Raw genomic sequence first — 12,631 nt, forward strand, 5'->3', positions numbered from 1 at the left:
TCATTATTAATGATTATAATAACATTATAATATATGAGTATAAAAGAATAGAACATTTATTTTACAAACAGGTAACTAGAAATGTAGAAAACGTAATAACGAGTCCTGTCCTGAGTATCGTTTCTATGATAATCTAGGTAAACCGCCCGTCGACCGGCTAAAAGACGTGGGGTCATAATTTTCGGTAGGTTGTAATCCGATTAGGGTTGTCTTTGTTGCTTAATTTTTATCTATATTTTTTTATCTCTTATCCCCATTTTCCGGTGGTAGTTTTTTTTTACTTTTTTAGATTCTATTACTTTCCACTCCCACTTGACAATAAAACATAATTAGCCCCGCCCACCCACCCTGCTTCCTTTTCAGTGAATGATTTTATTCGATCCGAATGAAATGAATGATCTTATACTAAATCGAAATAAAATTAGTCGTTAGAATAAGAACAGGGGGTGGCGACGCTAGTACTTGCTAAGATAAGAGTGATTTTGGCAAAGGACATATCCTCTAAGAAAATAGAGGGTGGGTGGGCGGAGCTAGTATTTGATAAGTGTAGCAATTTTTACAGTTTCATCAAAATCGCTCGGCATACAATTTTTGTAGATAAAAAAGGAATTATTATTAATTTTTGTTTCACAAAATATTTACAATCGCTTTAAGGATGCACTTTGTGGTTCTTATATATCCACAGAAATGTTTAAAATTGTTTATTTAACACAATAGAGAAGTCAAAACAGGTCAGGTCACGTTAGGTCAAGTCAGGTCAGGTGCCTGAAATAAGAAATAATTTTTATAGAACATAGTATAACAAAAAAGTTACGATTAGCGTTTTTTTTTTTACTTTTTTCACACCCTAGATTCTATTAGTTTCCACTCCCACTTGTCAGAAGAACATAAATAGCCCCGCCCACCCACCCTGCTTCCTTTTCAGTGATTGATTTTATCCGATCCGAATAAAATGAATGATCTTATATTGAATCGAAATAAAAGTAGTCGTTATAATAAGAAGGGGGGTTGGCGGCGCTAGTACTTGCTAAGATAAGAGTGATTTTGGCAAATGACATATCCTCTAAGAAAATAGAGGGTGGGTGGGCGGGGCTAGTATGTGATAAGGATAAGATTGATTTTGGCACTTTTGACATTTGCGACCATTTTTGAACTATTTTCTTGCGGATTTCAATATCCAAAAGTCATTTTCGGCTTCGTTTCTTCCAAAATTCCTACCGTTATTACAAAATCGCTAATTGAAATATAGCAGTTTTTACAGTTTCGTCAAAATCGCTCGGTATAAAATTTTTGTAGATGAAAAAGGAAATTATTATTAATTTTTGTTTCACTAAACACAATCGTGTTAAGGATGTACTTTGTGGTTTTTATATATTCATAGAAATGTTTAAAATTTGTTTATTTAAGAGAATAGAAAAGTCTGAACAGGTCAGGTGCATGACATAAGAAATAAATTTTATAGCAAATTGTATAACAAAAAGAGTTACGATTAGCTTTTTTTTTCCTTTTTTCACATCCTAGATTCTATTATTTCCACTCCCACTTGACGGAAGAACCCATTAGAATTAGCCCCACCCACCCTGCTTCCTTTTTAGTGATTGATTTTATCCGATCTGAATGAAATGAATGATTTTATACCGAATCGAAATAAAATTAGTCGTTAGAATAATAAAAGGGTGTGGGCGAGGCTAGTACTTGCTAAGATAAGACTGATTTTGGCAAATGACATATTCTCTAAGAAAATAAAGGGTGGGTGGGTGGGGCTAGTGTGTCATAAGGATAAGACTGATTTTGGCACTTGACATTTTCGACTGTCTTTAAACTATTTTCGAAAATTAGTTGAAAACACTTTCTTGTAGATTTCGATATCCAAAAGTCATTTTCGGCTTCGTTTCTTCGAAAATTCCTACTGTTGTTCCAAAATCGCTAATTAAAATATAGCAATTTTTACAGTTTTGTCAAAATCGCTCGGTATAAAATTTTTGTAGATAAAAAAGTAAATTAAAACATTTTTGTTTCACAAAATACAATCGCTTCAAAGATGTTTTTATATATTTACAGAAATGTTTAAAATTTGTTTACTTAAGACATAGAGAAATCAAAACATGTCAGGTCACGTTAGGTCAACTTAGGTCAGGTGCACGAAATAATAAATAAATTTTATCCCAAATGGATGAATAAACGCTAACTAAAATTTGGCTAACCTTCCCCACCACCAATGGAATGACGATATCTCCAAAATTTATAATAGTAAATTTTATAAGACAAAATACTCTTGTACTTGTGGTGTGTAAATCCGTGTCGAATTTTGACCCTACACATCCAGTTTTTTGGAAAAAAATTCCAATACTGTATAACAACATTTTGTAATTTAACTTTGAAACTGCAAAACCGAATGCCCTGAAATCTTGTAAATTTAATATTTTAAGGTTATCGTAATCATGATAAATCGTTAAGCAATTATTCATTTATACACTCTCAATAAATATATGACATCTCTCAAAAATTGGCCGAATAAATCCTTTCTGAGTAAAATATTGTTATCATTAGGATTATACTGCACCTATCCAAAGTGATAGATGATAGATATAAACGATGCAAAAATATTAATAAAATTTAGTTAAGGGAAAACTCATTTGAAAAGCGGCGCAGCATGCTTCTTCGCATTAACTTTAACGTTACATACATATTTTTATTTTAATTTATAAGGGTTCGCATTAAAAAAATAAAATTCGTACTGGAGTTGTTTTATTGTGTTTCGGGGGCGGGGAAAGTTCTGTCTAAATAACCTTAAACCAATTTTTCGTTAGCAGACTTTATTTGACATGCATTTCATGCTTTTTGTGTCCTTCAAATTTAACTCGAAATGTTCGTCTATTATTTCTATTTTCAAAAATTTTTAGAATCGGAATGTTATACTTCTTAGGTCACTCTAAGATTTAACTGTATTTTTTTAAACATTCTTGTCACTGTATAACGTTATTATTAAATTCTTGTCGTTATATAGTAAAAATGAACCCTCTTTTGAGAAACAAAACCACATTCACGGACTAACGTCAAAAAAGGAAAATCGGCGTTGCACGGTCACCTTAAACACAGACAAACCTAAGTTCAAGGTTTCAAAAACAAACAATACTTTCGTCGGTATTTATTCGTAAATTAGTCATTTAAACATGTTTCACATAAATGGTGATAATGCAGTGTAAATTTGTTGCAAATACCCGATAAGTATTAATCCTGTTTTATGGCTTCGACATAAGTGAATCAAAAGTGGGTTTTACGCTCCTGAATTGCATAATGGCATTGAAAACGCTTAACTAAGCGCTTGATTCATGATAAGATGCGATAAAAATGTGGATAAATAGACAACACTTCCTATTTGAAGCATTCAAGTAGCAACGATTGAGCGGATAATTGATATAGTGTTATATGTGCATCCAAAATGTCCCAGAACCACGAGAACGAAGAACACGACCATTTTTATCATTACGAAGACGGAGCATTTGAATGCACAAAACCCGGTTGCAATGTTAGGAAACTCAGGTTAGTACATACCGACAGAAATTTTAATAATGATAAAAATATCGAAAGAACGGGATTTTACTCGGGATTATATTCCGCAACTGCAAAATATTAATTCAGTGAATGTGGTTGCAGATGCAATTTAATTTTATGCGCGCTGTAGCGTATATTACGTAAAGTCAAGATATTTTATCTATTCGAATGCAGCAGTTGGGATATTTTATATTTTCTAGTTTTAAAATGTTTTTATTTCCCTTTTTATAACATGGAAGGAACAACACAGACTATATTAATTTACCTAATAGGTATCTATTAAAATATAATAATTACTTTCAAACTGATAATATTTGAGAATGAAAGGTTACAGATAACGTTTACTTTGCCTCAGGAATCCCGATGGAACGTTGCGCCCTCAGAACCCCAACATCGAAGCTATCAAAGATGATTTTCTTTATCATTTAGGATTGGGAGCAGCTTCACATGATTTAGTCAACATGTTTAGTGACGTGCAGGTAAATACAATCATTTATACGTTATATGCGAATTTTTGCAACTGTATCTAATTTGACAGAACTTATACAAACGCTTGGGGTTTCTAAACCGGAAATAAAAAAAAATGTTACAAAGTTGCAATTAAATTAGAGTGTTACAGCTTTCAGTACTGAAAAAAAAACTGTTAAGTAGTCGGACCAAGGTTTGATAAGGTTCATTTATTTAACCAGCCGGTCGCTGACCATTTCATTTGTTTAAACACTGAAGTAGTTAAAATTTAATTTGGAACGTTCTTTCATTTTTTTATTAATCCGAAGTTCAAACATTGTGTCGTGTGTAAATTTAAAATTGCTTGTTGAAGACGGCTCAAGCGAGTTTGATAAGAATTAGTGCTTATTATGATTATGATAAGCCACAAATTAATTTTTCTGCCTCTAACATAACATTATACTTTAGCATTTTTAATATAAATAATCCGTCTATGTTGTACTGTAAACTATATTTCTTCTGTCTTTTGTCTTTAAATCGGTGAAAATAAATATATACTCGTTATTTTGTGACAGCCGCGAGATACGGAATTACGGAATTATACTTAACCGATATCTGTCTTTTATTTTATCTTTATCTATATTTATATTATAGACAATGTATTCCCAGATCACCCGATAGGTCATAGTGGTACAAATCATTAGCCTGCAAGGTCGCCAGATTTGGTTCCAATTGATTCTTCTATCGGATTTGTTTGATTTTTTGTACTCGGGTAGAACTTACAGAGAGATTTGGAAGAGTTGAAAGTTGCTACAATTCAAAGATCAAATCAGACAACCTGCCAATAATTAGGCTTATTATTTCCCAAGTGTAAGCTATGGAAGCATTGTAATCGAGTCACAAATTGCAGTTAAAATTACACATGTTAATATGAGAAAAATATCAAACGTCTGAGCGAATTTCAAAGAATCTTTCAAAGAATATCCAAGAATTTTGACGATTCCTGATGGTGTCTTTGAAAGAATTTGAAAAAATTCGAAAAAATTCGAAAGGAAGAATCGTAAAAGATGAAATAATCTGAAAGCGTCTAATAGAATCTGGAGGAATTTGAGGAACTCTGAAGGAATCTGAAGAAATCTGAAGGAATCTGAGTGAATCTAAGAGAATCTGAGGAAAGAATCGGAATGATTAGAAGGAATCTCAGAGAATCTAGACGAATCTAAAAGAATCTACATCAACCTGGAAGAGTCTGAGAGAAATTAAGAAAATTTATAAGAATCTAGAAAAAATCTGGAAAAACTTGAAAAGATTTGAAACGATCTGCAAGGACTTGAAAGATTATGAGAATGAATGAATAATGAATACAGAAAAATGTAAAAAAACTGGAAGGATCTGGAAGAGTGTAAAGATCTGATGCCATCTGGATAATTTTAAAAGGATCTAGAAGGATTTTGAAACTATCTGAAAGATGAAAAATTCTGAGGGAATCTGGGGGAATCTGAGAGAATCGGAAAAAGTCTGAAGGAATCTGAAAGAATCTTAGAGAATTTAAGGGAATCTGAGAAAATCTGAGAGAATCTAGAAGAATCTAGATCAACCTGGAAGAATCTGAAAAATTTTAAAGAATTTTGAGGATTCCTGACGGAGTTTTTAAAAGAATCTGAAGAAAGTCGAAAGAATCTGAAAGAGAAAATTAGAAATAAATCGAAAGGAAAAATTTTAAGGAAAATGAAAGCATCTGATACAATTTGGGGTAATTTGAGGAAATCTGAAAGAATCTGAGTGAATCTAAGAGAATCTGAGGAAATATGAAACAAAGAATCGGAAAGAATCCAAAAAAATCAGAAGGGATTAGAAGAAATCGAAAGAAATCTGACAGAATCTCAGAAAATCTAGACTAATCTAGAAGAATCTAGATAAATCTGGAAGAATCTGAGAGAAATTAAAAGGATCTATAAGAATCTAGAAAAAATCTGGGAAATTTTTAAAAGATTTGAAACGACCTGTAAGGACCTGAAAGATTATGAGAACTAATGAATAGTGAATCCAGAAGAATGAAAAAAAATAACTCGAAAAATCTGGAAGAGTGCAAGGATTTGAAACCATCTGCGAAAATCTGGAAGAAACTAGTATATTTTGAAAAATCTGAGAGATTAGGAAAAAAACTGCGGGAATCTATAGGAATCTGAAGGAACCTCTCAGACTCTTAGATAATCTGAGAGAATCTTGGAGAGCCTTGAAAAATCCCGAAGAATCTAGCAAAATCTGGAAGAATCTGCAGGGGTCTAAAAGGATCTGTAAGGATCTGCAACGATCAGAATAGAATTGAAAAATTTTAAAGAGTTGAGTTTTGAGGATTCCTAACGGAATTTTTGAAAGAATCTGAAGAACGTCGAAAGAATCTGAAAGACAAAATTAGAAATAAATCGAAAGGAAAAATTGTAAGGAAAATGAAAGCATCTGATAGAATTTGGAGGGATTTGAGGAAATCTGAAAGAATCTGAGTGAATCTAAGAGAATCTGAGGGAATATGAAACAAAGAATCGGAAAGAATCCAAAAGAATCAAACGGGATTAGAAGGAATCGAAAGAAATCTGACAGAATCTCAGAGAATCTAGACAAATCTAGAAGAATCTAGATAAACCTGGAAGAATCTGAGAGAAATTGAAAGAATTTATAAGAATCTAGAAAAAATTTGGAAACATTTTAAAAGATTTGAAACGATCTGTAAAGACTTGAAAGATTATGAGAATTAACGAATGATGAATCCAGAAAAGTGTAAAAAGTCTGCAAGAATCTTGAAGAGTGCAAGGAATTGAAGCCATCTAGATAATTATGAAAGGATCTAGAAGGACTTTGAAACCATATGAAAGATAAAAAATTCTGAGAGAATCTGAGAGAATCGAAAAAAATCTGAAGGAATCTGAAAGAATCTAAGAGAATCTAAGGAAATCTGAAAGATTCCGAGAGAATCCGAGAGAATCTACGAAAATCTGGAAGAAACTAGGACATTTGGAAAAATCTGAGAAATTCGGGAAAAATCTGCGGAATCTGTAGGAATCTGAAGGAAATTGAAGGAATCTGAGGGAACCTCTGCAACTCTGATAGAATCTTAGCCAATCTGAGAGAATCTTGGAAAACCTTGAAGAATCCCGAAGAATCTAGAAAAATCTGGAAGAATCTGCAGAAATCTGAAAAGATCTGTAAGGATCTGTAACGATCCGAATAGAACCGAAACATTTTAAAGAATTTTCGGGATTCCTGGCAGTATTTTTCAAAGAATCCGTAAGAGAGAATTAGAAATAATTCGAAAGGAAGAATTGTAAAGAAAATGAAAGAATCTGGAGGAATTTGAGAAAATCTGAAGGAATCTGAGCGAATCTAAGAGAATCTGAGGGAATATAAAACAAAGAATCGGGAAGAATCAGGAAGAATCAGAAGGGATCAGAAGAAATCGGAAGAAATCTGACAGAATCTCAGAGAATCTAGATAAACTTGGAAGAATCTGAGAGAAAATCGGAGAATCTAGAAGAACCTAGAAAAAATCTGGAAAAATTTGAAACGATCTGTAAGGATCTGAAAGATCATGAGAATTAATGAATCATGATGAATCCAAAAAAATGTAAAAAAACTCTAAAAATTTGGAAGAGTACAAGGATCTGAAGCTATCTGGATAATTTTGAAAGGAGCTAGAAGGATTTTGCAACTATCTGAAAGGTGAAAAATTCTGAGAGAATCTGGGGGAATCTGAGAGAATCCGAGAAAATCTGCGAAACTCTGGAAGAAACTAGGAGATTTGGAAAAATCTTAGAGATTCGGAAAAAATCTATAAGAATCTGAAGCAATCTGGGAGAACCTTTGAGACTCTGATAGAATCTTGGAGAACCTTGAAAAATCCCGAAGAAGCTAGAAAACTCTGGAAGAATCTGCAGGAATCTGAAAGGATTTGTAAAGATCTGCAACGACCCGAATAGAATTGATAAATTTTAAAGAATTTTGAGGATTCCTGACGGTATTTTTGAAAGAATATGAAAAAATTCGAAAAAATCTGAAGGAGAAAATTAGAAATAAATCGAACGGAAAAATTGCAAGGAAAATAAAAGCATCTGATAGAATCTGGAGGAATTTGAAGAAATCTGAAGGAATCTGAGTGAATCTGAGAGAATCTGAGGGAATATGAAACAAAGAATTGGAAAGAATTCGAAAGAATCAGAAGGGATTAGAAGGAATCGGAAGAAAGCTGACAGAATCTCAGAGAATCTAGACGAATCTAGAAGAATCTAGATAAACTTGGAAGAATCTGAGAGAAATTGAGAGAATCTATAAGAATCTGAAGATCTGAAAAAAATTTAAAAGATTTGGAACGATCTGTAAGGACCTTTATGAGAATTAATGAACGATGAATCTAGAAGAATGTAAATAAAAAACTGGAAGGATCTGGAAGAGTGCAAAGATATAAAGTCGTCTGGATACTTTTAGAAGGATCTAGAAGGATTTTGAACCCATCTGAAAGATGAAAAATTCTAAGAGAATCTGGGGGAATTTAAGAGAATTGGAAAAAGTCTGTAGGAATCTGAAAGAATCTAAAAGAATCTGAGAAAATCTATTAGAATCTGTGAAAATTTGGAAGAAACTAGGAGATCTGGAAAAATCTGAGATATTCGTAAAAAATCTGCAGGAATCTGTAGGAATCTGAGGGAACCTCTGGGACTCTTATATAGAATCTTGGAGAACCTTGAAGAATCCCGAAGAATCTAGAAAAATATGGAAGAATCTGCAGGAATCTGAAAGGATCTGTAAGGATTTGCAACGATCCGAATAGAATTGATAAATTTTGAAGAATTTTGAGAATCCCTGACTATATTTTTGAAAGAATCTGAAGAAATTGGAAAGAATCTGAAAGAGAGAATTAGAAATAATTCGGAAGGAACAATTGTAAGGAAAATGCAAGAATCTGAATGCATCTGATAGAATCTGGAGGAATTTGAAGGAATCTGAGTAAATCTAAGGGAATCTGAGGGAATATGAAACAATTAATTAAAAAAAATCAGGAAGAAACAGCAGTGATCAGATGGAATCGAAAGAAATCTGACAGAATCTCGGAGAATCTAGACGAATCTAGAAGAATAAATAAGTTAAGGATAAACCTTAGAAGAATTTAGATAAACCTGGAAAAATGTGAGAGAAATTGGGAGAATCTAGAAGAATCTAGAAAAAAAATCTGGAAAAATTTGTTAAGATTCCAACCATCTGTAAGGACCTGAAAGATTATGAGCATTATTGAATGATGAATCCAGAAGAATGTAAAAAAAACTGAAAGAATCTGGGAGAGTGCAAGGATCTGAAGCTATTTGGATAATTTTGAAAGGATCTAGAAGGATTTTGAAGCTATCTGAAAAAATCTAAAGGAATCTGAAAGAATGTAAGGGAATTTGAGAAAATTTCGGAGAATCTGTAAAAATCTGAAAGAAACTAGGAGATTTTGAAAAATCTGAGAGATTCGGAAAGAGTCTGAAGGAATCTGTAGGAATTTGAAGGAATTTGAGAGAATCTAGGAGAATCTCGAAGAATCTATAAAAATGTGGAAGAATCTGGAAGAATCTCTAGAAATCTGAAAAATTTTAAAGAATTTTGAGAATTTTTGACGGTATTTTTGAAAGAATCTCAAAAAAATCGAAATAATCTGAAAGAGAAAATCAGAAAAAATCTAAAAGGATCCGAAAGGATGAGTTGTAACGAAAATCAAAACATCTGGAAGAATCTCACGGATTCTAGGAATATGAAACAAAGAATCGGAAAGAATCAGAAGAGGGCGAGAAACTTTCAGGTTTCTAGACGAATCTAGAAGAACCTAGATAAGCCTGGAAGAATCTGAGAGAATTTGAGAGAATCTAGAAGAATCTAAAAAAAAATGGAAGAATATGAAACAGTTTGCAGAGATCTGAAAGGATTTATAAAGCGATCTGAAAAAATTTGAAAGGGCCTGAAACAATCTGTAACGAGCTGAAAAATTCTAAAAAAATCTGAAACAAAGTGTATTTTTTCTACAAAATTTATCATTAATTTTTTAGCTGACTGAGATTGTCTTTTATGATTTGGAAAGTGTAAGTGCGGTCACTGATGTGTCCTTTATACATAATTCAGTAGGTACACAAAGCAACAATGTGTATATCTTAATATTTAATTAAATATAAAAAGAATATGCCCAACAGAATAATTCCATTTAACTCTTAACCAATATTATATATTTTAAGATACAATAAAAAAAATAAATTCCTTAAATATATACTTATTAAATTGAATACCTAAACTTACAAAAGATAATTAATAGATTTATAACTATTAACCTAAGTTTGACTTGGTGACGACTGGCTCCTTTTATGTTTTCTCGATGTGTTGTGATCCTTGGAGTACGAAATAATACGTCTCTCGTTTCCGTCTATCTGTCTGTCTGTGTCAATTTTTAAAAATAATTTCGGAGGCTTCCACGGTAGGAATCAATACATGATCGTTTTCCGGGTTGGAACCGTGTTAATTGAGTTTTTGGGCTCAACGTTTCGTAAGTGGCATCTTCAGGAGCAGGGAAAATATGCGAAACGTTGAACCCAAAAACTAAATTAACACGGTTCCAACCCGGAAAACGATCATGTGTGTCAATTTTTGTTAGACAGATACTCAATCTTCGAAATTACCGGACCGTTTGTTGTCAAATTTTATATGTGTTATGGAACCACATATATTATATCATAAGATATCTAAGAAAAAGTTCAAGCTTGTTTTGTATCTTCTGATATGTTGTTCATAGCAACATTTTTAAGTTATGACTATATTTCATCTTGTCATTTTACCACACGACAGAATCATATATTACATAAAATTTTAATCCGTTATCTTCATCATATTGATAAGTGATAGCGCTTGTTGACTTTCTCAGCTTAAATAATTTATTTTTTAAAGCTATCGGAGAATACACGCCTAGTTTGGATTTAAACGAAGGAAACTTTTTTCTAAAACTGACAAAGCTCATTTATCACACCGATAACAAAATAAGTATTTCATAGTAATCCTTCTAAATTTATATTTTTAATTCCTGATTAGGTACTTAGCGACTTAGCTAACCTTTTAATTTTTTTAAATTTCTAACAACAATGAAAAGCCGAAATTCACAAGGTGACATTTTTGTTGGCGAAAAGCGTCATTTAAACTGAATACATTTTTGTTACAGTTTGTCTGCATGGGTGGTACTTCGGCACGAATGGAAATATTCGCCCACTACATAATGAAGGAAATTGGCCACAGTTTACCTACTGGTGCCGATTTGCAAGATATTACGCGAAAATCACAGCGTTTTGCCATGTATAAAGTTGGACCTGTGCTTTGTGTTAGTGTAAGTACTGCTAGATTTCCAAAACGGGAAATATTTTTGATCTTCGTGTTATTTCATGCGAACAGTGCTTATCTCATAATCAGTCATTACAACATTATTTGATTTATAACATTTCGTCAGGCTTTGATAATAATTGAATGTACACACATTTGTTGATGCATTACAGTCGAGATGAATGAGATTATTTATTGAACGCTTACACCGTATCCATCCATTCATGTAATAATTCCATTGATTGTAATCCTAATTAATATGCTTTTAATCATATTGCTACCTGTTAAAATCATGTCAACATGCTAGTCATCTCAGACCAACTACATAGCCATCTGTTGGATTACATTGATAATGAAATTGATAAAAAAATGGAAATTAATTTTAGCACGGCATGGGAGTTCCATCGATCGGAATTTTGCTCCACGAAATAATTAAACTTATGTATCATGCGAAGGTAAAAAATCCAATTTTCTTCAGAATAGGCACCTGCGGGGGTATTGGATTGGAACCAGGAACGGTGATCGTTGCCAATCAAGCGGTTGACGAAATGGGGAATAACTATTATGAACAGGTACTTACATGAAGTTCAGTTCTAAATTAGAAAAATAGCTATCGTTGAAGTCGTCTTATTTTTTAGAAAATTTGTGGTAAAGTCGTCAAGCGGCCGGCAATAGTTGACAAACGTCTAGTCAACGAACTCCTAGCACTGTCAAAACCTGAAGATTCCTTTAAAGTTGTCACAGGAGCTACGATGTGTGCAAATGACTTCTATGAAGGTAGAAATATGATACTTAGTACCAATTTTATTTATATTTGCAACTTTAACTAGGACAAGGACGAACTGATGGAGCTTTTTGTGAGCACTCGGAAGAAGAAAAGATGAATTATTTAAGAGAGTTGCAGAACAAAGGAGTTAAGAATATTGAAATGGAAGCGACTATATTTGCAGCACTTACGTATAAAGCTGGAATTAAGTCTGCTTTGGTTAATGTAGCTTTAGTCAATCGGCTGAAAGGCGACCAGGTATAGTATAATAGCTGTTCTAAATTAACTTCTTTTTTTGTATATTTGTTTCAGGTGACTACTCCTAAAGAAGTGATGATGGAGTGGCAAAATCATCCACAAATTCTTGTCGGACGCTACATTAAAAAGAAACTGTCAGAAAACAAGTCATAAAACAGTATATTTAATAGCTAGCCAATATTTATAAATGAAATTTATTTCAATAAACAATACACTTTTTCAAAA

At 32.7% G+C, this 12,631-nt stretch overlaps 1 protein-coding gene across 1 annotated transcript; it reads left to right on the forward strand.

Moving 5' to 3' along the window:
* The first annotated feature begins 3,248 nt into the window (after positions 1–3,248).
* Positions 3,249–12,631, forward strand: LOC135129305 (uridine phosphorylase 1-like). The gene is made up of 7 exons (XM_064056477.1): positions 3,249–3,543; positions 3,911–4,034; positions 11,228–11,389; positions 11,769–11,954; positions 12,021–12,159; positions 12,213–12,406; positions 12,461–12,631. The coding sequence occupies exons 1-7, from the start codon at positions 3,443–3,445 to the stop codon at positions 12,557–12,559; spliced, it is 1,005 nt and encodes a 334-aa protein (XP_063912547.1). The 5' UTR covers positions 3,249–3,442; the 3' UTR covers positions 12,560–12,631.

Source organism: Zophobas morio, unplaced genomic scaffold, assembly GCF_036711695.1.
Source record: "Zophobas morio isolate AGI-343-1 ecotype UQ-CSIRO unplaced genomic scaffold, CSIRO_AGI_Zmor_V1 ptg000014l, whole genome shotgun sequence".
Classification (NCBI taxonomy): Eukaryota; Metazoa; Arthropoda; class Insecta; order Coleoptera; family Tenebrionidae; genus Zophobas; species Zophobas morio.

Coding starts and splice junctions, on each gene's coding strand:
- LOC135129305 (XM_064056477.1), top strand. CDS start 3,443: ATGTCCCAGAACCACGAGAACGAAGAACACGACCATTTTTATCATTAC. Junction 3,544..3,910: donor TGCAATGTTAGGAAACTCAG/GTTAGTACATAC, acceptor ACTTTGCCTCAG/GAATCCCGATGGAACGTTGC. Junction 4,035..11,227: donor ACATGTTTAGTGACGTGCAG/GTAAATACAATC, acceptor TTTTTGTTACAG/TTTGTCTGCATGGGTGGTAC.